A 26,251-nucleotide genomic window follows, 5' to 3' on the forward strand; every position below is an offset into this window, starting at 1 on the left:
GAGTAAGACCAGAAGGAAGCGATGAAAGATTAAGCTGGTTTATGTTCCTATATTTTGTCTTTCCAGTGATTCTGAGTCCAGTTCTTTGGATTAACACTTTTACTTTTTGTTTCGTAACGATCAAGAAGCCGCTGCCTCTCAAACCAAACCTCTCAAACCAAAGCAGACATTTACAACCATCATACAAACTGTATTCTATACACCAGTAAGCCTTCTCTTTCTGTAAGCAACCTTGCCTTTCTCTGGTGATATTCTACTAATAAACCAACATCTAGTGCTTTTTTCCACTTTAAATAACACTGGCCAAAAAGATTTGAAAAAAATAAAAAATCAGATAAGAAAAGCAAAAACAGGGAAATGAACGTAGAAATATGGAAGGGCTTGTGTGATTTCAAGAAAAAGGGAAGGGCCTCTTGAAGTATAAAGTGAACATGTGTTAGAGTGTGCGAGGGTCTGGGGGAGTTTCTCGATAGGTCAGATACACTTGGCAGATGCGTCCTGAAAAAGGAAAATCAATCTCCATCTGTATTTCTCAAGAGCTGGACGGAAACATTCCGGTTATATAATTAAATTATGATATAGGAAGAAAATCAAAGAGAATTTTCTTTCGGCTTTACGAAACCAGTAGTGTCCACTGCTCCTCGTACAAATATAAAAAAAGAAAGTGCCTTTGGAATAAGAGGGTAAAATACTGTAAGTACAGGCACCAAATTCTCAAGACGGTTAATGCCAGCAGATGCTAGCGCTCGTATTTTTGAGGTGTAGGAGGCAGTGGAAAGAATAAAAACCAAACCAAGCAGTTTGTCACCAACTCCTATACAGCCGGAGGGGAGGGGGGACAGGCATGGAATTAGCTCTAACTCCTACAAATCTCACCCAAAGTGATCTCAGATCTTAGCGAAGGGGAAAACTACAGGGAAACTCTTCCTGATTTTCTTCCAGATTTGGGTCTATCCCTGCCCCTGCGGCTGTACTAAACCACATGCAGAAGAGGGGAAGGGAGGGGGGTTATCTCCTTTTCGATCACAGGCGATAAATGATCAACAACTCCCCCTCCCTCTAGCTCTGTATACCCACCACCATGCAAGCCCCGTCTGTCAGCACTCACTGGGCATGCTCCAAGGGGCCATCCCAAGCACGGCGTCTACGGTAGACCAGGCAAGGTAAGGGAGAGGGGGAAGGGAGGGGGCTAACGCCAGCGGTCAGCTGTCCTGGCTCTGCAAACCGACCAAGCCTGGAAGCTTTTCTTAACATCCAACTTAGTCAATTTGGTGCTGGTGTTGAAGGAGAGCCTCCACAGTCTGTAGGAGAGTCTACAGAGCCAAGCAGGTGACCACAGGACTGCAACAAGAACTAGCCAGAGGGCTAATGAGGAAAGGAGAAATGGTCGAGGGGAAAGGGAGGGTTCTACCGCAGAGTAGCGACTATTGTTGGTACTAGCTCACTAATTGCGTTCTTCCGGATTCGGCCAAACCAAATCAAAAAGCAAAAAGAAAAAAAAAGGCTCAGGCTCAAATCAAGCAGGACTCAGAAAGATGTGGAAAGACTACCGACCAGCCAGCTCCTTCTCCTTACTCCGTCTCTTTTTCTCCTTGCGTTTCCGCTTCTTCTCCTCCCTGCGCTTGGCCTCCTCGGCCTCCTGGTGGCGCCGGCACTTGTGGAAGTTCTCCACCACCACGCCCACGAACATGTTGAGCACGAAGAAGGCCACAATCAGCAGGAAAGAGATGAAGTACAGCAGCATCCATGGGTTGTAGTTCATTACTGGCTGAAACATACAGAGCAGAACAGAGGATTTTGTAGATATTCAGACTTTTGTTTCTGTAGGTACTGAGTTCTAAATAATAAATAAGTGCTAACGGAGATTATCGGTAAATATTTTTAAGGGGATTGCGCTGTGATTTTCTTCAACTGTAGCCAAGTGATCTGCCACGACATCTGCCTTGGACTTATTTTACATTTGTTGGTCACCTGTTGGTCGACTCCTACAGCATCCAGTCCGTCATACATAATGTCCACCCAGCCGTCTTTTGACGCCAGGACAAAAAGAGACATCAAGGCCTGAGACAGAGAAACAGAAGAATGTAAAAACTTTACATTCAAGCAGTTCATCAAACCATTAGTTGATGTATTTATTGATCAGAAATCTCCCTGAGATCGTACCTGTCCCAGGTTGTCAAAGTTGTACTTGTGTCTGACCCATTTGTAGTTGGCCTGTAAGCAGTCTGACTTGTTGTTGATATGCGTGACATTCTCTCCTTGACATTTGAAGAACTTCCCCTTGAAGAGCTTTGGAAAGAAAACACACACATGCCCTTTATTTTAGAGTGAACCTCAACAGAACAATTCTTAAAAACTAAGTTATGCTATGCTAAGTTTGGCTTCGGTAATATGTAAACTCAGTTGGAAGTCTTCAGAAGTCAAAGGTCTTTCCTAATACACAGTAACACTCATAATACTTGTAATATACATCACTGTAATCATTCAAAATACTATCTTTGTCTTTCTTCAGACTGTTTCAAAGCTGTAGTGGAAGGAAAGTGAATTTCTTCTGAAAGGACCTTAAGCTAACAAGATGAACTCAACTGTGTACATATTGTATGAAGCTTTTTAAACAGATATGTCAAAGGCTGAAAATGAGCAGTGAAAAGTGTCTTTTGTGCAGAACATTGCTGTGTGACTTCCCCAGGAGCAGGTTACAGTAAAAATTAGGGCTAGGACATTTGCTGGAATTAGTGTTTGCAAAAAATAGTACTTGAGAACTAGAGTACTAAATATAGAAATGTATTCTATTGAAAACTGTATCTGAAGGAACACTGTGTCGCCAACATTTGAATGTATTTCACACCGGAGGTTAAAGCCATTAACCCTTCGTGACACTACTTTACTCGTACAGATGGTCTATGGACATAAACATGCTAATGGAAGATAGACAAGAGCCTGAACTGCTCCAAGGCCACAGAGCTCGTTGCTATAGATTGGTCCTTGGGCTGTTTGCCATGAAATCTCCACTGCAACCAGATCAGCATACACAAGTGTCCTGGCATGTGAGTTATAACATGTGTAGACAGCTGCCTTACTTTCTCTCTGTATCCTCCCTCCCCCTCACCCTCTCCTCACCCTCCCCTCTCACCTGTACTCCCAGGATGCCAAAGATAATGAAGAAGGCGCAGCAGATGACCACAATGTTGCCGATGGGCTTCAGTGATGACATCAGGGTCTCCACCACCAGCTTCAGCCCCGGGGCTCTGCTGATCACACTGGAACACAGTACATAACAGGGTATTAGCACACTGTATGTGTGTCTGTGTGTGAGTGTGTGTGTATGCAGGGCACTCTTGGGTCACTCACTGTGTAGCTCAGAGCAGATGGAGCAGGGATGCCTGCAGCGTTACAACCCACAACCCCCTCAAACCCCCCCCCCAGGCCCCCAGGCCCTCACCCTGTCTTCACATACATTCACACACATTTTCTTTTCTCCTCTTCTTGATTTCCTTTGTTTACCACAGTCGGAAATTCTTTTTTCACAAACTTTTCAAACCAAAACACTTGTTGGCTCACAGACAAATTAACTTCTCTTTCACTCACTCCCGCTCTTCTTTAAAAACATCTCTTCCCCCTCTTTCACACCTCTTTCTGCTTCCTTTCATTTTTGCAGTCTAAGAAACAGACACATCTAATTAAGCCAATGGACTGATGAGGATGTTTAATTAGTGCCGGCATGGCACCCGGCACTGTGATGCACTGCAGCTGAGCTTCTCTGGCAAAAAACAAAAAACATAACACATACACACACGTACTACAGTACATAAAAACTAACCAATGCACACACACTTATCTGCACAGGCTTTTCACACAGAAAACGCAGGTGTACATGCATGGGTGCATACACACAGCATGAGACTACAACACACACACACCAAAGTCGATATGAAGTGACAGATAAGATGACACGTGAAAAGGATTGAAAGGGAAAAACAAAAAGCACCACAGTCAGTGAGGCTGTCGGGGTGATAATCTGCTCAGCCTTTGTCTATTTGTCTTTTTCTGCATTGTATGTTTTCCCCTGAGCAGACAGTTGAGTGAAGGAAGAGTCAATAGCACATTAAGAGCAGACATGAGATAATAAGAAGCCAGGAGCAACCAAGGCCACTGATCAATAGCCCTGATCAGAGAATAACGAGCGTGTGGCGACACCTCATCACTCTGCACCTCACTGCCTCTCCTGATACTGGTTGAAAACCAGGTTGGGAGTGCATTGCTGCCTCTGACCTATAGAGGGTGCTAGTGTTCAAGAACGGCATCTGCTTGTGTCTGCCCTCTTCTCTTCTCTTCTCTTCTCTTCACCAGCATCTGTAGGATGCGCCAGAACAAGCCAGATCCATGGAGCCCCCACCCATTAATCCACAAGACCCACCAGATCCTCTATCACTATCCCAGTGCCAGACACCACAGGACACCCCGAGAGGTCCTGTGTCCATTCCCTGACGGGTCAGAGCTGTTTTGGTAGCACAAGAAGGACCTACACAATATAACGCAGGTGATTTTAATGTTGGGGCTGATCAGTGTCAAGTCAATTGGTCATGCCTCTAATTAAAAAACTGTCTGTCACTGCAATTTCCAAAAGTTAAAACAGTGAAAAGTAAAACTAGCTTGACCAAAGAATAAGAGGCAGAAATATGATGAGGGAACAGAAAAGAAAAAGCACAATTTGTTGGGGAAAATCATTGAGCTTGCAAAGTCCATCAAGGACAGAAGCACTTCTTCTCCGGCTCCCCTCCTTAGATCACACATTACCTGCAAAAAAAGATGTTTCCACACATTTCTGCTTTGCATATGAAAACTCCGAGCCAGCCTCTCTTCCTCTTTACATCATGTTCTCCTTTTGAGCTCCACTCTGACAAATGCGCTGAAGTGAAAAGGCTTATTAAGGAGGGGAACGAAGGAGAGACGAGCCTCTTATTATGAGTCAATACACTCTGATGATGCCGTACGTGAAGGACACACACCGCGATGGGCTCCTCTCCATAATGTCTATTTGCATATGACACGAAAAGGAGGATGAGGAGGAGCTGGAATGGATGGAGCCAGGGGGAGAAAAAGTTAGCGCCTGCTTCTTCTTCTTCTTCTTCTTCTAATCTACCTCTCTGCATAATTTCACAGCAGTTCACAGCGTGTCCTTGTTTTGTGTGCTATACAAAGCGCGAAGAAGTGTGCTGTGACGCGCAACACCTGCACACACGCACCACCCGTCTCTCTCTTCCACCAACATATCCCTCACACTGTGGAAAGAGAACAACAAGTAGGGCAATAAGTGGCAGGCGTGTTCCCACAGTGCAAACACTGGGTGTAATTAAGCGACGCTGGGAGATAGAAATAGGGAATAGAGGGAGGAGAGGAGGGCTGGTGAGTTGCAGGGATATAGAGGGAATAAAAAATGAGGCAGCTGCTATATTGCTTTTTAGTCTAAACTTTGTTTCTCACTCCACCTTGTTGTATAAATTCCCTCCTGCGCTTCTCTTTTTCGACCTACAGCCGTCCTTCCTCTCCAGCTGTCAAACTTTACCGCTCACTACTCACCACTAAATGAAGGAAATGTAAACTGTGCGTCTGTGAATTCAGGTGTCACGCAAACATAATCAAAACGTCTTGTAGAATGGTAATTATTATTATTATGTGCTGAGTTAAATGGCCACCATCAATACAGTCAGACACCAGGGCCAAGAAAACGTACACACTGGTGAGACAGCTTAGGAGGGAGCCAATACGGAGGCCTCGGAGTAATTACATCATCATCAAGTGATGGATGAGCTCAAAGGCGGCGCCGACAGGGGTCAACCACAGGAGGGATTCATCAATAAACAGACCTGTTGGCCAGACCCTGACCCCCCCAAACACCACAGAGCTGTTTAGATCAGTCCACCTGCAAAGAAGCCAGGGAGTGTGGCAGGTACAATTAATGGACACAGTGAGGGGTGGTGGTGGTGGAGGGGATGGGGTGGGGGTTTCTAGGTTGCAGCTGAATTGTCAATGAGGTGTAGGTGGTGTTGGGTGACATAAAAGTGCCATTTGGTGACATCAGGTACTAACTTCTGGGTCTTCCCTGAGGCCAGACCTCAGCTCAGGTTGTGGGCTTGATGAATGACTGCAGGTAGGTGTGTGTGTGTGTGTGTGTTTGTGTGTGTTTGTGAGTGTACCCTGTTAAACAAAGCTGATGCATCACTCACACGTGCACACAAACACATTCACAAATACAAAGTCACCTGCTTGTTGCAATAACACCCACATAACTCATGTAGCAACCAACGCGAGAAAACACACCATCGTTCAGCGCAAACTCGTCACCCTGTCACACTGCATAAACTACAGACATGGTTCAAATCTCGGCTGCCTAAGTGACAAGCTGCCATGGATTTCAGCCTGTGAGCACATAAATGATTGTTGATTGATTATTATTCCCGAGTCAGCGTCAGCAGCTCCGACACTGCCTGTGTGAACCCCGCGTGCGCTGAACTGCCAGAGGGGAAAACACAGACAAGCTCATATTTAATTCAAGCACCCAGCGAGTGTGAGTCTACCACAATCGAACTCGGGTGACAACAAGCTGATACTGAAGCTAACACAGGGGCTTTATGGATGACGAAGCTGCGTCTGCCTTGTGGTGTGTGTAACAGGGACACTTTTTTTGTTTTTTGCAATTTTGGAGAGAAGTTTTTAACTTTTTTTAGTTTTACTCACTAAAATGGCAGAAAGATATCTCTACAGACATTATGGCCTGATTCTGTAGCTACTACAATTTTTTCAAGCTAGTAACTAATTTTAATGTTGCTTAAATGTGTTGTTGCAGAGAGCTACGTGACATCACTTTTTCCTGACTGAGCCCAACCCTCAGCAGAGAAAAACGCAAATAATTAAAACTGCTCTTTGGCAGAAAAATACATGTTCATAGTTTTCAGGGCCTTTAACCTACTCAGGCACTAATGGATCGTAATGGATTTCACTATTCATGAAGACTGAGATTTTGTTTCCTGATTCATGAATCAGAAGGAAACAATCATTTCAGCTCTGTCTTCATAGAATCAGGTGGATTTTGTTAGTGTGTGCACCGTCACACTGGTGACTGCTGGCTGAGATTTCTATCTGTCAAATAAAGATGTTCCAAACTTGATGTTGCTCTCCACCACTGGAGACAGGTCTGGGCAAATAAAGGAGTAAATTTTGATGCTAAACTCGCAACATTTCTTCCAGACTGGTGAGTAAACAGCTGTTAAATCAAATATTGACTATGTAGTGACAGATTTCTTTGCCTACTTCTCACAAATATCAGAACAAATTTCCAAATAGGCCATTACTTAAAATTGAATCCAGATAAAAAAAAAGATTAAAAAAAAAGAGATCCAACATTTCTACTAGTTAATTTAGATGTGTGTTGTTAAGTTTTGCAGAGACACTTGTAGCACTAATGTGCCTGATTCTAAAAGTGCTGTGGTCCCCAAAGGTATGTTTGTTGTAACTGAGCAGTAATTCCACTCCATATTGACCAGACCCAATTATCTCCGCCAGGATTACAAGCTCCAGCAGTCCACACTAAAACAGCCATACTGTAGAGCAGCACAGTAAAAGCTTAATATTGCTATAGCCTTTAATGCTGTGCCCCTCCTTTTGGATTGAAAGTTATTAACTACCTTAAAAACTGATTTTACAATATTGATTTCCTGTAACTCATCTGCAGCCTCAGCAGAGGAGAGAGCCAACCTACCAGGCTCAGCTCTTTCCTTTATTTTCTTTCTTTTCCAGTCCTCTCCTGTTTCTCCCTCACTCACTCTCTGCCTGTTTTCATACAGTCTTCCTAATCCTATTTCTCCCTCTGCCATTTTGCATTTTCCTCAAACTGAAGACATCACTCCCTGGAGAAATGGCTGCCCTTTGCTCCAGAGAACATTTCCCCTAAACTTAAAATTTGTCCAATTTCCTAGTGTAATTGCTACATATTTTCTAATCTGACTTTAAAACCTTCCCTACTCGACATTAATACAGCCTCAGCCCTGCTGCCCTCTGGGGATTAAATAAGGCAGGGTGTACAGCAGAATGACTTAGAGACAGAGAATTCAGCAGCAGTGAGAATCAGGTACTCGTTTCAAGTGCTCTGTTTGTCACAGTTTCACCAGATCTAATTAGAAAGCCTCTTGTGTTACAGCAAGTTTATTCTCAAATGTCACATTAACATTGAACTTGCCAGTTTAATGTAAAATACTAGTTTTTAAACTACTAATCACCACAATGGCAGCTGAACCAAACTCTGAGGGATGCTGATGTGTTGTAAAACACTTGAATCTACATTGGTTGTTATTATTGACAGAACGATGGTCAGGAACATGAATAAGACTTTTTTAGTTAGCTGGATTAAAAAAGGCACACACAGAATATGATGATACGACAAACACACATAAACACAATGTCAGATACGTACAAATCCACTACCTCCCTGACATAAGCAAACGTTACAGTGTGAGCTCAAAGAAGAAAGTAAGAGAGTGCAAAAGAAGTGCCGGCACCAGATTTCACTTTCATGTCAAAGGTGAAAGTTAAAAAAGCAAAAAGAAGAGGGAAGAAGATCAGCGGTGTTTAGTGGGTAAAGTTGGCAGGATGAAAATGAATATTTGATTTTCGTGCTCTTCCTGAGAGCTGTGATAAATATTCAAGAGAGGGCAAAGCCCGGAGAGCTCCCCTTCATGAGATGAGACACCGAGCATGCGAGCCAAGTCACGCATGAAGCCACACACATGGCCACACACACACACACACTGAGGATAAAACTAAAGGACTGCACACACATTTAAAGTCTCGTTGAATATTACACAAAGACACACATTGTTCTTTTCTCTCTCTGTCTCTCTCTCCCACACACACACACAGACATATTTGGAGATATGAGTACAAAAACAGTCTCCAAATTGGTGATTTCCGCCTTATTTCCGCTCAAATAAACATAACTGTGCAATTGTGTACACGCTGACAATAACACACGCATGAATGGACTTTAAAATAAATGCCTACACACACATGCACAAAAATACACACGCATTTCCCAAAAGCTAAATGTCAAAGCTGAGCTCAGTTTGTTCCCACCTCTATCTGAAACAGATATCTACGTTGGGGGATTTTATCATCGCGTGGGTTTGGGAAACAGAGAGATTCTAACCCATATACTGTATATGGGGTTGGGTTGGTATTGGCTTTAGAACATTGCCAACCAAGTATGTCCAACTACTGAAGTGTGTAAGATCATATTATAATAAAGGTAAGACTTTATTTCATTAACAGTTTCAGGGCCTGTCTGTCTTTCAGCATCTCCCTGGGAGAGTCACTCACCGTAGCGGCCTCAGGGTCCTCAGCAGCCTCAGCACTCTGAGCATGCCCAGAATCTTGGTGCCCGAGTTGGAGATGAGCGACACCAGGATGTCAATAACAGAAATCATCACCAACATCCCATCCAGGATGTTCCAGCTGCTCCTCAGATAGGCCTTGTCCCCGAAACACCAGCCCAGAGCTACGATCTGGACACAAACAAGAACCCAGAGTGAATGAATGGTATTGACATAATAACACAGAGGGTGAACTGCTGCAGAACCAATTTAGTTTGGTACATTAAATATTAACTACAAATATAAATGACATCAAAATAATAGAGGAATCGGTGATTCAATATCTGTTTTTGTCTGTGCAGTTTCAGATGAGTTTTTTAATCAAAGCATCTTTTGAATTTATTAGAAGTTGATGCTTTGTGTCCCACATGCACAGCTTATTGACTTTGTAGAGTGATTGTTTACTTGGAGCTTGGCAGCGAAGATCATAAAAGCTGCAAGCTTTCCAAACCTCATTTCTAATTCTATAGGTTCTACTCATCATTTATTCTGCCTGTAAAGCAATTTGCATTCTAGAAAATAATAGAGACTGGCTGACTTTGTTTTTTTAGCACAAACTCATTAAATCAGGCAGAGACCACCAGTTTTTGCTTCGTGCATTTCTAAACACCTGCTGCAACAGAGGAGATGAGAGAGAGGGAGATAGATAGATAGAAGATCATTTACATTAGCTGATGCTAATAAATGCATAACAGTGGATACTGTATATGAATAATGTGTCTGGGGAATCATCAAAGTTCCATCAAACTATACGAACACAGACAGGTCTCTGTGACAATCCAGACAGCTTCAATGACTCTTCACTTTGCACACGCTTTGTTACATCGAAACTTTTACCTGAATATTCATGCTACTCTACTGCTAACTATCTCTATACATGTCTGAGCCAACAGAGTCTACATGAATTACAGCTTGCCCAAGATGCAGCGGTAAAGACGTCTCACTATTTTAAGCTTCTCTTCATTGGTAAACTTTAGAATTCATTGTAAGATTTTATTGATGACTTTTAAGGCTTCCTCTGAGATCTTCTGACCTGGAGTCCTCCGCCGAGGCACTGCTAGTCATTACTCAATCTCAGCTGAGGACCAAGGGTTTTCTAAAACCTATGATTATACTCATCTCATTCTCCTGATTCTTGTTGTTTAATTACTTTAATAATTACAGAAATGTTCTCTTTTATTTTTACTCCACCTCATTTGTAGCATTAACCTCTTTGGGCCTGAAGCAGTTATCTAAATAAAACCATCTCAGAAGTTTAGAGGGGAAATAAAGACATGTGAATCATCACCAAGCAGACTGGAAAATGAAAAGTGACTTGAAAAGTAAAAGACTGATCAAATAAATGTGGTGCAGTTAAAAGTACAAAGTATAAATTCAGGTAGAGTATTGGAGTGCATGTGCTTAGTTCCTTTTCCAACATGGCACAACTCCTTATGTAGAACATTATGTTAATTACATGATAAATGTTGAACTTGAAGCCAGTCATCACTTCTCCTAAAGAGATTATTTGGAAATCAAATTATACATACAACCAGTACTGTGTGTATGTGTGTGTGTGTGTGTGTGTGTGTGTGTGTGTGTCCGGCAATTGCACCGGGGCCAAAAATAGAGACAGAGGCTTTGAATGAGTGACACCCATGAACTTTCCTCCCCTCTGCCTCCGCTCGCTCCTGCCCACGCCTGCACGGACCTCCATTCAGAGCTGGCCCATTTGAATACTGGCGAGACAATCCTCCGCTTAGCATTATGAAACAGCCCTGAGAGTGTGTGTGCGCACTGTGTGTGTTAACTGTCTGCTTGAGTCTCATTCTCTCATTCTCTTCCTCCCTTCCTCCCCCTTTCCTACCTCTTAACTCTGTTTCCTTTTGTGTTTTGGGGGCTTACAGTACACACGGGTATCAGGCAGACACTATTTTCTCTGCAGCTTTGTGTCTGAGCTGGTTTTTGGAGTCTGGGTCAGGTTTCTCCATCTTATGCAAAAATTTTACATTGTGAGTGAACACAGATGTGTCACATCTTGTTTCTTTCAAAGCTCGGGAGAAATGAGAGGTCTGGATGTGAGGCAACCAGTGTTTTTATGGTACCAAAATATCCTCAGATACCAAACATTTCAGGGCAAAAGAGCTGATGTCAGCTGAGTTAGTAAGAACAGAGGTCAGTGATGACTTCATGAAAGAATGCAAAATACATACACCTGTATAAGAATAATCATAAGAAGAAACAGACCATAGGATTCAAGTTCAAGTGAAAAATCTGTGTTAAAAAATCCTTCAGGCTGTGATGTGTATATTTGTAAAATTGTTTTACATGTGTTCAAATTGCTTGGTGTTTGTGTGTGGATTGGAACATGCATTTGTGATAATTTTGAGTCTAATTTCTGCTCTATAAAAGATCACCTTTTACAGCTACAGTCTCTTACCTTTACAGTCATCTCAGCCACGAAGATCGCCTGTGAAGATGTAGTTGGACAATGTGAGGAAGAGCCGCTCCTGCCGAACAAAAAGAGGAGAGAGACCTGGCTGAGATAATGCACATGCTAATGGTTCTAATGAGTTATAAGCATGTTTTTCTACTGTGTTTGTTCTTTGTATGCTTCTAAACTGATGTGGTGTACAGATGAATGATGTATGAGGGAGCTGTTTTTCCTCATACTGAAAACATCTTTGAACAAACATCCCTCTTCCACTCACTAATGATGGCTGGCAGGCAATCATAAAGTTTACACCACAGATTTAAACAAAGCATATGATTTTATTTATTTATTTTTTTTGGTGCTGCAGATGCACTGCACTGGGAGTAAGTGATGTATTATCACCTGTGGGACACAAGAATTTAAGGCTGAAATTGACATTTTCTCCAATGAAGCGAGCATGTCCATTATTTTTTCATCAGAGATAAACTGCAACTGCACAACAACACAAACATCATCAGGAACGAGCTATTCGACACATTCGCATCACTGTACATCAATGCTTCGCTGTTGCCTGAGGCAGCATGGCTCAGTGGTGTGTGTCCTCGCAGGAGAGGATGGGAGCCTATTTACTGAGCTAAACAAGGGCTGAGGAGAGAAAACAAGCAGGCTAGCAAGAATAAGATCCCCTTCAGCGACTGCTTATTTACCCTACTTCCCCTCTGCCTGAGGAGACACGACCCTGTCCTGCCACTGATTTTCTATGTAATGTATGTGTGTGAGTGTGTGCGTGTGTGTGCGTCTGTGAGTGGGTGTAGGTGGCTGCCTTTCCCACGGCCTCCGACTACCATCACACATGCTCCGAGGAACACAAAAACACACACACACACACACATAAACACAGAGATGGCAGTCCTGCAGCGATTTTTGTGAAGTCTCTGGGAATGTCAGGCATGACATCACTGGGAATGCTGCTGTTGAGAGGGTTTATAAATTCCAGGCTTGACAGCAGCCATTCCTGGCCTCTGTGAACGGCTCTTCATGCTTTCATTCATTATAAACTAACAGGCATGTGGTAGGGAATGAAAGAGGAGAGGATGTAGATGCTGCCACTGAAAATTTACAGTGAAGGCCTACGCCTGAAGGAGACATAAACTCACTAGTTTCCTATAATATGCTGTTGAGTTTAGTGTAAACAATAACATTAGCAGCTGTAGCCTATAACTTAGCTCTGGCATGCTAAGAAAAATGACTTGCTAACTGAAATACTGTATGCAAACAGCTGTAGACATTTTGGCTGCTGTGAACGACCTATGGGAACATTTTTTTGTCTTAACTTAAACTCTTCTAGGCTGAGATATTATAAATAGCTGTTCACATTTTAGCTTGCTAGCCAACAGAATTCTCTCTTTGTGTGCAGTGGGTGCTTCCTTTACAGCTCGTGTGTATTTTTAGCGCAAGTTTGAAAGAAACAGATTTTAACAGACAGTCAGTGAAATCCAGAGCTCCCTCAGCAGGAGGACAAAACCTCCCTCTCGCCTCTCATTCCTCATCAGTAATGGCGGTGGTATTATTCCCGGTTCAGCGCCTGGCATCCAGTTTGTCTGACCACAGCTCAGAGAAGCCACCACCCTGAAGAGCTTATTCCAGCTCTGCCTCTTTTGAAGTAATGCTGAGCGCGATGGCAGAGGCCAGCTATGACTTAAACTGAGAGGCACTTTGCTTAGCTACGCGCCAGTGAAAACAATACCAAATACCAGGCACTTCCAGTAGGAATCTTGAGTGGCAAAAGCACCATTAGGCATTGTACACTGGAAGCCCCACATACCTGAAAGGGTCAGTGTCTGTCTTGAGTTTTAAGAAACTACAATCCTACAATTGTATAATGATTGCATCTTCCATTTCTGCAATTACAGTCCCTTACTGTATTCCTGCACTGACAGAAAACAAGAGTCAACCCACACCTTGTGGAGTGCTTCCATCACTGTCCAGTCTGTAGCGCCATCTCTCTATCTTAATGTTGTCTGGAGCAGATGACGTGGCTGCTGAAAACTTAGATTAATGGTATTTTATACTGTTGATGTCGATATAATTTAATTTAGAACTCTAGACAGTGATGTATTGTCCTTTAGCTCAATTAGAAATAATAAATCATAATAGGCGGTATAATCATCCCCAATCATTTCCACTGAGCTACAGGAAGACAGTATCCAGGCAACCTACAGCACCAAACCAAAACAGCCATGGACTGTGAGCCAAATTCAAAGTGTGTGACATAACTTCCAGGACAATAAACTAATTATTCAGGCTGCATTCCACACTAAAATGTTGTGACTAAAACATTTTATCTCTGTAACAATGACTACATTTCTATTTAAGGAATATAACATGTGTCTCCTGTCAGGCTGGCACCACGGGGTGATGTAAAGCAGGTACTTCAAACGAGTAGCAGCGCAGTGATAAATTATACATGTCCGGTTGTTATACACAGACCAAAACAGAATCAGCGAGTGGAAATCGATTCACAATCGGCTTCATTAATTCAAGACAACCCACACGGACAAACAAATAGCATCATGCGATGACCACCCGGGCAAATGAGATCTGGAGCAGTGACAGTCACAGCTCCAAACTGCTCATTCGCTTGTTTGGGGCTGCTTACTGCGTCACACATTTCCATCTCATTTCAGTAATGGCCTCAGGGTGCAGACTGGACAAGGCGGCCATGGCAGGAAGATGACACAATATATGTGCATCTGTAAACACTGTTCTCTGATCTGAAAGTTACTGCGGCTGCTGTCGTGGATTTTGTACTTTTGCTTGCGATTGTATGGTTGTGTGTGTGTGTGTGTGTGTGTGTGTGATCACTCTGCCCTGATGAGACAGGGTGGCCTGTGGGGTGGCCTCCATTTGTTAAACATCTCCTTTCCTGGACATTAGCCACGTACGCCAGCCCACAGATAATTGAATCAATTACAACAGCACTGTCTCCTCCGTGTTTCAGTCGCAAAACAAGCAGAACGGAGCGTTCCAGTGAGACCGAACCGCAATTAGGCCCAACCACGGAGCACCTCGCTCAGTGAGAAAAAAAATCAAACAGTGATAATTATTGTATTTATGCGTGGAGCTGCTGGGCTGTGTTCTGCTGCTATTGCTAGAAGCAGGGTGTGTTGCTGTAAGGCACCAAGCCAGTGCTCCTTCTATCTGACAGGATGGTGCATCAGCTTTGTAGGTGATGGTGTGGATGATGCAGTGCAGTAGATACTGAGGTATAGCACACATTAGCCAAAGCTACCGGCTCAGGAGTGGTTCCCTTCTTACACAGTGTTCCACTCCATTTCTCTGTGGAGAACAAACTACTGTAGTAATTCTGTTTTTGTGCAAGTGTGTGTTTGAAGAGCCATCAAGGTTGGATTTGCTGACAGGTACTTTCTCCCTTTTTTCTCTATTTCCGTTTGAACTTTTTTGAGCCGGCAGCGAGTTTCTTTATTCTACACACACACATCTCAGGAAGTTCTGTTTCTATATCTTTGTCTATATGGGTGTGTGTCTCCCTGCCTGTCTTTCCTTTTTCCCAGTTTCTATTTGTGTTTGTCATTAAAGACTGTGAAGGCATCACGCTGAAGTGCATTTTTACAGACTTTACAGAGGGAAGAGTCAGTGATTGTATTTGAGACTCACAGCGCTGGTGGGGTCGATGCGAGGCCTCTCCATGGCGATAGTGATGCAGTTGAGGAAGATGATGACCAGCACAATGTGGTCAAACATCTTGTGGGTGATGATCTTATTACACAGGATCCGAAACCTGAGAGAGAAAAAGTGACACTGGAAATGGGACTTCACATATGGTATGCAGCTGAAACAAGCAAGTGTTGCAACAAGTGTGTGTTTTGGTATGACGACTTTAGCCTTTGAAGCAAAGCCTCCTCCCAGAAAACATAAGTACCCCTGTGAAATGGCACAGAGCCGGGGCAGAGGAGCTGTCTAGAAGACAAACTGAACAACCCTCCCTGCCCCTGCTGTCAGTCTATAACCCACATGCCTAATGAGTGGGTGGGGGGTGGGTCACAGTGAGTGAGCTATGGTTAAAACACTTGTAGCTAACTAACAGGAAACACACAACTGGGATACATTATTAAACAGGAGCAGTCTGGCAACGGTGACAGTGATGAGCCAGAGAAAAGGACACAAACAAAATCTAAATACCTCGTGTGGATATTGATTATTAGTGGTGGAAGTATTCAGATCCTTTACTTAAAGTCCCCTCCAGTCAGACTGTGTTTCCCCTATTGTTAATTCTTGATGTTAGCTTCACCGTGCAGAGTGAAGTATGAGCACAGTTTGACACCAGAAGACTGTTTCCACATTCATCTGCTGAGAGGGAAAGTTTCTCAGTGCTCACTGTAAATCTCAGTTTAAGGTGCGTACGTATGTGCATGATTCTGTCACAGCTACTTCAGAGGACAAACTACGGTCCAACACTGGAAACTTTAACGTGCACACACACTGAGAATGGAGCAGGAGACATCTTGTGTTGTGTACACAGATGTCTTTGATATAACGTCAGACCTGTTGGTTCAAGTACAAGTCAAAGTCCTGGACTGAAAACGTCACCTAAATAAAAGTATTCAAGTACTATTAACAACACGTACCTAAAGTAAAATAAAAGTAGTCATAATATGGAAAAATGTAACCTATATACCATGATATATCATATTGTTGTACTAATGTGTTCAAATGATAAAGCTTCTACTGTTGCTGCTGGTTGAGATGGAGCCAGTTATACCTATTTAATATACTGTGCAGCAGCTTAATCTACAACAGTGAACGATATTTATAAACTCATCATATGTTCTGTATGTAAAATCTTAATCTGTAAAGTCGTCTTAAAAGCTTTTACTCCCACTCACTTGAAGTGGAGTATAAGAAGCATGTAATGGAAATACTCAGTAGGGTCAGTCCAGGCATGTCGTATAAAACCTAAAGCAATATCACATACTGTACGGGAACATTTACTGACACACACTCTTTACAAGTAATGAAAGATCTCATTCAATTTAAGAGAGCTTGTCTCACATACTGTAACTCTGTAATGAACCACTGTAGAATTAGAAGTCATTAATTATGCCTGACTTTCATTACCCTACATGAAAAGGTTCTCAGGCTTTTAGCTCGCAACAACAGAGAGAAAGAAAGAGGGAACGCTTGTTACATACGGCAGAAGAAGGGATTAAACTGTGCATCAAATCTGCTTTGATGGCTCATATCAGTCTAAGTATACAGTGGGGGGTCAATATTGTGCGGCTTAGATCTGGATTTTTGGCTTTATTTGGCAATGCAGACACCACTGTGTCAACACTTGCTGAGTCTCTGTGCATGTGTGTGTGTGTGTGTGTGTGTCATCTGACTGTGGTGATTGTTATTCCTACAGTACACAGAGCGTATGAGCTAATTCCTCTTTGATATCTGCACGCCAGAGCTGCGATGCTCAAGAATTCATGTGTTTTCCTCAAGCCGGCGGGGGAGGGAGGGAGGGAGGGAGGACACATGGCAAACACACACCTCCAGTGACAGCTCCTCCTCCGAGGTTTGAAGGGCCAATGTCTGGCTGGGAACTTTTAATGTCAAGTTCAAATGGCCCCCGAGAATCACAAACACTTCCTGCACTAAAACCTCAGGAAAAATCTGTCACCGCACAAGCTCAAGCAAAAAGCAAAAACACCCGCTGTCAGACCTGGGATTTAAAAAAATCACTGACATCTTGATGCACAGATGTTTATAGAAAAAGATTTTGACAAGTGTTTGAAGTTTTCCCCTCTGATGATATTTACTGACCTTTTGAGTTTTCGGGCATCAGTGCTTAAAATGCTGCTGAATGACAGCTGACATAACTGACTTAAATATTGATTACTCTTAGTTTTATACTTTTCTATGTCACAAACTGTGTCTAAACACAATTAACCTACAGATTCCCTCATTTAAAGTTGTAAATCTATACATTTTGACAATTTTTCCTCAGTATGTTCCATCCATCTCATCTCATTCTGAATTTGAATCTTGAAATCACTCCACAAAAAATACATCAGCTGTCACTTCAGCAGTGCAGGCAGTAGGGCGACATGTTTGCTTGGATCCTCTGCTGAAGTGTTTCTGTTGGTGGTGCAGCTCAGGCACGACCTCTTTGAGCAGAGTGAAAAGAAAAGATGAGAGCTGCTCACGCTAATTACCCAGTTCTCCTCCCGTACATGCAAACCAACCAGAGACACAAACAGCATCACTTCCTGTGTGATGGGTGACTGGACCCAGGGAAGAGCCGACAGATGCATAGTACAGTTGATGTTTTCTTCAAATATAGGCTATGTGCTTAAAGAGTAGCAACACACACTTAGACATAAAGATGTCACAGATCATTACGTTCACTATTTACTGTAATTCTGAAACATTCTCCCTGCTGTCTATTTGTTCTATTCTTATCTCCATCTTATTATTTGCTGCTCAAACTTGACTCCAGTTCCACATAATCTACTCATGTACTGTACAGGGGAGCACATGCACAACCCCCAGCGAGCCCTGTACAGCCCTGGTCCCCATGTTGAGACCACTGTTGTTACACAGCCCATTCTCGTGGCGAATGTATCTAATCGCAGTGACTGGATCACAGTATGCCTACAAAGCCGGCCCACTCTGCCGCTCATTAAAAACTTCCCCTGCAGTAATCAGCAGTAGCAGCGGTAACAACAGTGAGCACAAAGGCAGGTTGAGGTGAACTCAGGTTCGTGTGAATGCCGCTGGACTCCGGCCTCCCACTACGCTGCTGTCTCTTGATGTGATTGTGAGCACAGGCGGGTGCCTGTCGTGGTTCAAGGCCAGAACGGGCAGCCACGCAGAGCCTGTGTCCTCGGTGTCACTCTCAGCGACGGCCAAACCTCGTAGCCTGCTGTGATTGAAAGCCAGCTAGAAGCCCGGTTTGAGCCAAGCGCCTTCAGTTTTCTTAATACTCTGACAATAACAGACTACAGGGAGCTTTCCTATTAACCTTTTCCAAATTATGTAATAAGGCCAGCAGAACGGAGAATCATCAGCAACTTTTGAAAGGGCTCAAATTCATTTAGCAATGGCTAACAACATCGGCCACCAGCTGGTTACCTGCCTGCCTGTGCCCACCCACACAGATACTGCACCAATCAAATTATCAGCATCACCATCATTATGCCAATTAAAAAACTGATGAGTCAAAACACATCCTAGAGGTATATACACACAGACAACAATGATTTTCAGTTTCACTCAGTCTGAGCTCTACAGTGGTTAGAGACTGGTGGACCGGGCCAGGCTAGCTGGTGATAGCACTAGAGGCAAAGCATTGCTTCCCACTGATGGAGACAGGAATGAAGTTTGATGCTGAACTCACAACCATCCCTCTAGACTGGTAAGTAAACAGCTGTTAATGCTAATGTTGGCTATGTAGCAATAGCAAAATAGCTCCTTAAGTTCCCATTGGGTGGGTGGGGGGCTAGCTGTTTGATGTTTAATTAGCATGTTGTGGTGCTGTGGCGGCAGGCTGGGGGCCAGCATTTTGCTCGGTGTTGCCTTCACAGCCACATCCTCCAAACAGACAGCAGGGATCAAAGCCCCAGAAGCGGAGGAGGAGTGAAGGAGGAGGGGGCGAGGGAGGGTGGGAAGCGATGGATTCGGCACGTGGCTGAGATAACGCGCAGCACTCAGTAGGAGAAACTCCCTTCCTCCCTCTGCTCCCGCTTACTCACCCCTGACATGGCAGAAATGTGCAGATAAAAGAGACATCTGAAGTGAGAATGTGGGAGGGAATAGCTGATATAGAAAGGGAGGGGGAAAAAATGCTGCATTCACATTGCGGTGAAAAACACTTTGCCATTACAGTCAGCATTACAGGATGTCAGTCAAAGGCAAAGTTAAGAATCCTTTTCTTGTAAAGAAGATGGCTCAGTCTTTTCCTGTACACTTAAAACAAAAACCATCATTTAAAAAGTGTTGTGTAGCTGCTTAGACTGAATATTTTATTTCATTTTAAAACACACAGCTTAATTTAACAGCCACAGGAGGAAGAAACAACAAACTCTCTGGGTGCTGTGTAACAAGAACTTTCATGAATATGTAAAAATGCCCATTTTGTAAAAAGAGGAACTGCAAAACTGAGCACAAGGAGAAGATGTTGTGTTATAGAGATGGGTGGAGGTGTGAATACTACCTGGAGTCTGGAGGGAAGAGGTAGAGTGACCAGGTGTCTCTCTGTCGACACCACTCTGGCTGCTTCTTCTCCAGCCAGCGGAACAATCTTGCAAAACGACCCTGCAGGGAGAAAGAGGTGGATAGTACATTCATTATTCATAAGTGCACAATTTCCTGTTTCATATTGTGATACACAATCATTCTCCACAGATAGAAGACACTGTTTTATTGATACATACTCAGTTCATGCACATTAACTGGTTAATTAACTTAGTCATCCTCAGGCGTTTTAGGAATTGGCAGGAAATGTTCATTCAAAAAGACAGATATAAAACAACAAGCAAGCACTCCAGACTGACCAGGCTGGGCTCCTCCTCTGCATTTTCATCTTCGGTGTTGTCTTCTAATGAGACGTGTGTTGGCCCCAAAACTGATAGAGAGCCTTTTCCATTGCAGTCGCTGTGCTCTGTGGGCCGCAAGTGGCCCAGAGAGGGGGGTCTGGAGCTGTGCATACTGGCTGAGCGGTACAGGTAGGGTACCTACACAGGTGAAAAGGAAGCTATAGCGTCATTATTTCTCTTAACTGATGTTAAGTATAAAATCAATAAATCTGCCTCCCAGATAGCCTTTCTTAGATCATGATCAGTGCTAGTATACCACTTTTCTGAGGACTGAGTCTGGGTATAAATATGTATGAATGAAAGTTCTACAGTTGTATTTGGCAGTGTTGTGTTTTTTCCCACACTTTCATGAGTAGCAAGCTGAGTTCACTGTTGCATTTTCTGATAGCTTAGAGCTGTGAATAGGAATAACACTCCAGTCAAGGCAACAAAGAAGAATGCCATAAAAAACCGACAATATAATTTTAAGATGCACTCTAAAAATTACAACTGTCAAGAGAGCAGGACCTGCAGTTTGAAGAGCTTTGGTGTTAATCCAGACAATTTTGTTGCTGCTTCAAGTCAAGTGTCACACTTTTAACAATACTCTAGAGATCAGTCAGAGTTAGACACTGGTGGAGGGAGCAGGGGGTCTACCTGTAGCAGAGCATCAGGTGGCAAATCCATGGAGCTCCGAGTCTCCACTGACTCCATCCTCCGATGTCGGGGACCTCTCTGTGACTGCGACATGGAGTCCGTCCTGGCCAGAGAGGTGTCATCATCCTCCATCAACCCACCTCCTTCCCCTCCACCCTCCCCTTCTTCCGAGCTGGAGCCGCCCTCCCCAGAGAGGAGCGAGCGCCGCTCCCCGGACTGCCGCTTCTGGCGTTTGAGCGATGGGGCAGCGACCCTGGCTGTTGTAGCTGGATCGCCGGCTGGTCCAGCCGCTTCCAGAGCTCCACGGGGCATAGGGAGAAGAGCTCCGGGCACTGGTCTGGAGCAGGAGGATGGCAAATGGAGGACAAAGTGATAAAGACCAGCAGAAAGAAAAAGAATTACAACAGGGACTGTGTGTTAAAAGTGTTGATCTTGTGTCTAAGTACTCTGGTAATGTTGTTCTTTCATGCAAATAACCAAGCTGAATCGGTTTGACTTGGCTTGACGTGAGCTGACTTGAAGTGAGGTTCTGGCTGACAGAGAGACAGGAGCAGATGCAGAGATGTGAGCTTATTTTCTCAGGTCTTTATCCCGATAATCAGTTTGTCAAATAAGGAGTGGCAGAGGCAGCAGTAAGGAGAGCGTTGGACCGGCACGCCACATTAATCATCATCAATCACAATGACCTGCACACATCAGCAGGACACATACGATGCACTCAGAGAGACACTCAGAGTGGAAAGCCAGGTGGCAGCACTTATCCCCTTACATGTGTATTAATGTTGGTTTTGTGACATCCTGGAACAGGGGTATTACACTTAAGAACTGCCACATGCTTTTGGTATACGTGAGAAAACTAATAAATGCACTAACCGGTGATTTGTCATAGCAGGCTGGGTCTATGGAGACGTTGCTGCCTCGACGGGACTCATAGCCCAGGATGGGGTCACCTCCAACGGGCAGCTTGGGTACAGGCATGGGGGTGGCAGCCGTGTGGGTAATCAGAGGTGGAGTCAGGCTGGTCTTCAGGTCCACATGACCATTTACAGGAACTACTAGTAAAGGAAAGAGGGATGAAGGAAGCAAAATGTGGGTTAGGAGTGGGTAAGAGCAAAGGGGATGAGAGTTAGAGAAGATTAAAGATGACCGGGGTTTAATGTAAAGAACAGAGGAGAAAATAAATGAGACGAACGGATTAAAGAGGCCGGTGTTGAAAAGAAAACAACAGAGGTGAGAGATAAAACGGACAGAACAAAAAAAAGTTGATGAAAAAAGCATCACAGAGAAAAATGAAAGCAAAGAATTGAATAAAAACAGGAGGATGAGCAGGAAGAGGTGGCGCACAGGGAGGACTGCCACGCGGGTACAACCTCAGTAACGCAGCACAGCATACTTAAAAATGGATGCCTCGCACTGTTATTGAGCAACATGAATATTTCAGCAAGACATTAATCTTATGGGATGCGTGGGAGAGAATATTATGTTTGGCAGCAGGACAAATAAATGACACGCGGAGGGGAATGCAACTTTAATAACGCTAATTCTGCCGTCTTCAAACCTTTATCCACGGCCTGGAAGATGTATATTAGGCTCTTCCAGCTATGTAAGCAGTTTTATACAGAACATCTGAAGGGGCTGAGATGATACCATACGTCTGGGAGCTGTACGCCATACAGTAGCGTTTCCACTGGGCTTTTCAGTCTGCGCGAACAGTAATTAGAGGGGATGGGAACTGGTGTATGAGGAATTATGGATGAGGCTGCTGTATTGGTTTGATGCTGTGCAGGGAGACAGACAGACACGTGCCCGCTGAGTGTGGTCGAGACTCAGGAGACTGAAGACACAGAACAGGTGGGGGGGATGTTTGCACAGGATTTACTTTAAAAGCCTGAGGCCTAACTTGCTGCTGTCTCACAAACTTTTACATACATTTTAAAAGAAACACAACATGATGTGTAATCTGCAGGGATCTAACAAAGACCAGGGAGGGAAAATACAGGCAGTTAACTGTGCAAACACAGATGGTACAAGTTTTGCCAAGTGTTTGTAACAGGGGCTTTGAAAATCACAGAGAGTTGAGTTCAGTCCTTTGCATTCCTCTTCTACCATCAATAAAATAAAGCAGTGCATCCACGCAATATGTGTTGTGTGAGTATACATATGGTGTGTGTGCACGCCCCACCTGCAGAGGCCGATAAATCCTTTTTGCTGCCGTTGACATCCTCCATACTTCGTGCAAAGGAATCGATCTCCGAACCCGATTTAGAAGCATCACCCTTGACACACAAACACACGCAAAGTGTTAGAGGAAAACACCTGTGAGAATGTCTGTTTCTGAGTAGAGTTAACAGAAAGCAGGTGGGCTGAAGTTGCCTCTAAGCACAGATCCCTGCTCAGCTGTATCTCCCTTCAAATATCACACACCAGTCACGCTTCAAATCTGACCCAGGATCGGTCACTAGAGGCAACCTCTCTCTGTGAGCAGGTGAGTGAGGGTGTGGTCTCCCTGATCCCAGAGTTCAAAGGTCAAAGGATACAGAGAGAGGGAGAAAAAGATCAACTATGTAAAGTGCTGTCATGCAAGGAGAGTGAGAAGGTTCATGAGAAACCACACTGAAATGCAATCTGTAAAATGCAACAGGGCAGTTTTCAGACACAACATGGCCGATATATTGGCCTGACTACAGAATCTCACAGGCCATACAGCAGTTCTTTTTACTCGCTGTGACCCATAAACAGCTACAAAAGAGCTTCAGTGTGGTTGCTAGGGTCTACAGTTTTCACACTTACACACAAACACACAACACACTCTAAACGAACGTCACGGTGGCGTAGGGCAATCTGTAAATCAGCAACTCAGTTTGACTTCTGTCACAGCAGCAGAACTCTTTATGGATTGTTTTGCTCTCTATCGTTGTTCCAGACAGTGATGTCAAAATTAGACTTTCATTATCTCACATTTACATATCTTTCTACTCCTGCTTACTATCTTTCACAGTTTTCACAAGCTCTTAATTACTCTCTTCTAGCCTCTGCTTCACGCTGCCTTCCACTTACAAACCCACTGCAGTGAACCTCAGAGTTCCTGCTTGTATTTGCTGCACTTTGCCAGAGCCTGCAGACTCCATTAATATGTGTGAGGGTGCCAGGTGGATGCTGGATTAATAGAATGCCGACCTGGTGAGTCAGACCTCGGTGGTAGCAAAGTGAATAAACTGTGTGCAGAGAAGCCTTAGGACCTAATCACCATGTACCGCTTTTTAAACTAACAAATGACTTTCTCTATACTTCCCATGAGTGTTAGGGAAAGACAAAGTGGGTGCAGGCACACTGCATATTGTATTTGTTTACTGGAGGCGTGTTGGGTATGGCTATCTTTGAGGCCCAATTTGCATTTTTCTCTCACAGTTAAAGGGACTATTTGTATGCCCCAGACTGTTCCCCCCCCCGACCTGTGAAGTAGGGGAAAATTAGGTAAGGAGAGCGGATGCTAATGAACTAGCAGCCCAATCAAGTCAAGGGCTACTTGGAGACTGCTGTAGTTGCCGTGCTCATCACGTTCCTGCATCTACTTATTTATCAGAGTGACTCATTCTCTTTAAAAATCTTGGCTCACTGCAGGAAGCATGAGGCACCTGGGGATACCTGGATCCTTCCAGTAATGGGGTATGAAAAATATCTAGGAGCGATTCTTCTGTCAACTTGTCGAGTGCCTCCCATAACTCTTTCTTTGTGCCTCATTTTCCTGTTGTAACAATAGTTATTAGGGCTGGAACAAACGATTTGAATGTCTAGTGTAGCTGTAGTGGTTGTAGCAGATGCTGCATCTTTTTTCACTCTATGGTCGATGAAACCCAGCTGTACTTACCTGTTAGGCCCATTGATCTTGTTATGGTGATCTATTTGACATGTAAACTGGATGTCTAAACATTTCCTTCAACCGTACTCAAGTAAAACAAAGGAAAGAAATGTTTATGCTAACATTAGCATTGGCATTATTATACAATCTAATTGATATTTGATTATTATTTAATTTACTTGTTTGTTGATTTCAATTTGATTTAGAAATGTTTTAGAATGTTCACACATCCACCATCACACACACATACTAACCAAACACACAGCACACACCCACAATTTATCACCAGACATAAATTTGAAAAAGAAAAAAAGAAGTTTTAACCACAGCAAGAGCCCCTCTCCCACAGGGCTCATCAACCCACACACAATCAATCAGGAGGGACAGCTGTGATAGGACAAACCCAGTGGAGCATCAGCACTAAGCATTGTGGGTGCTCAGCTTTATCTCCTCTCCCTCTCTCTCTTTGTTCAGGTAGGGGGGAAAGAGAGGAGAGCAGTTGTGTTTTTGGTCCTGGTTTTGGTTCCTGCTGAGCGGTGGTCAGTTAGGAGCTTGTACCTGCCGTAGCCTCTGGTCAGTGTGAAGGTCAGTGTGGTGAGGTGTGTGTGTACTCACAGAAAAATCAAAGCTAGGCCAGGGGCTTTGTTGTGAAGGTCTTGCAGTATAAACACAAGGACCAGACCTGACAGGACCAGGTGAAGACCAGTGGCACAACTTTACCCTCATTCCTCCTTTCTGAGGCACACAGACAAAACAACTGCTTTAACAGAACTGATCTGCAAATTGACAGATTTGTCAGATTACGGAACAACAAGTGATGAAAGGTTGACACTATCATCATCATGTGTCCTACAGATTGGGAGCTCAGATTCTCAGGGAACAGGTCGAACAGTGTAAAGCTGTTTTCAGCTTGACTGCAAGATCTGTGCTTTAATCTGTCGTTAGTTCCTGATGAGTTCTGAGTTCTAGATCAGTCGTAGGCTCAGACAAGGCCCCAGAAACAGCACTGGACTGTGAGGTGATTGTTTTGGTTTGGAGGCTGCTCGGGGTGTTGCAGCTTCCATGTTCATCATGTGAAACACACCAGCACAAAAAGCATTTTACCCATCTCAACCGCTGAGAAAGGAGAGGCTGAACAATGGTGAGCATCACAAACCCCCTGAGAAGAGGAATTCAGCCAGCTGGGCTATGGGAAGTCTTTGACACGCTCTCACCCGGCTCAGCTGGAGGAGGACTTTAATACTCATGCTCCATGAGCACAGAAACAGGGAAGCATGAGGAAGCCAGCAGAGGCTTTTGTGGCAAGTGCACC

The 26,251-nt window shown here is 43.8% G+C and overlaps 1 protein-coding gene across 1 annotated transcript in view; it reads right to left on the minus strand.

Annotated features, from left to right (window-relative positions):
- Window positions 1-26,251, minus strand: part of cacna1g (calcium channel, voltage-dependent, T type, alpha 1G subunit) — a 135,024-nt gene that overhangs the window by 37,495 nt on the left and 71,278 nt on the right. The window contains 14 exon segments of the mRNA XM_051066268.1: window positions 1,555-1,768; window positions 1,972-2,061; window positions 2,164-2,289; window positions 3,134-3,260; window positions 9,373-9,557; window positions 11,845-11,874; window positions 11,876-11,914; window positions 15,517-15,640; window positions 20,063-20,163; window positions 20,403-20,582; window positions 21,081-21,326; window positions 21,328-21,417; window positions 21,954-22,135; window positions 23,263-23,356. Of these exon segments, the coding sequence (XP_050922225.1) occupies window positions 1,555-1,768; window positions 1,972-2,061; window positions 2,164-2,289; window positions 3,134-3,260; window positions 9,373-9,557; window positions 11,845-11,874; window positions 11,876-11,914; window positions 15,517-15,640; window positions 20,063-20,163; window positions 20,403-20,582; window positions 21,081-21,326; window positions 21,328-21,417; window positions 21,954-22,135; window positions 23,263-23,356 (1,828 nt within the window).

The sequence above is a fragment of the Lates calcarifer genome, linkage group LG23, assembly GCF_001640805.2.
Source record: "Lates calcarifer isolate ASB-BC8 linkage group LG23, TLL_Latcal_v3, whole genome shotgun sequence".
Lineage (NCBI taxonomy): Eukaryota > Metazoa > Chordata > Actinopteri > Centropomidae > Lates > Lates calcarifer.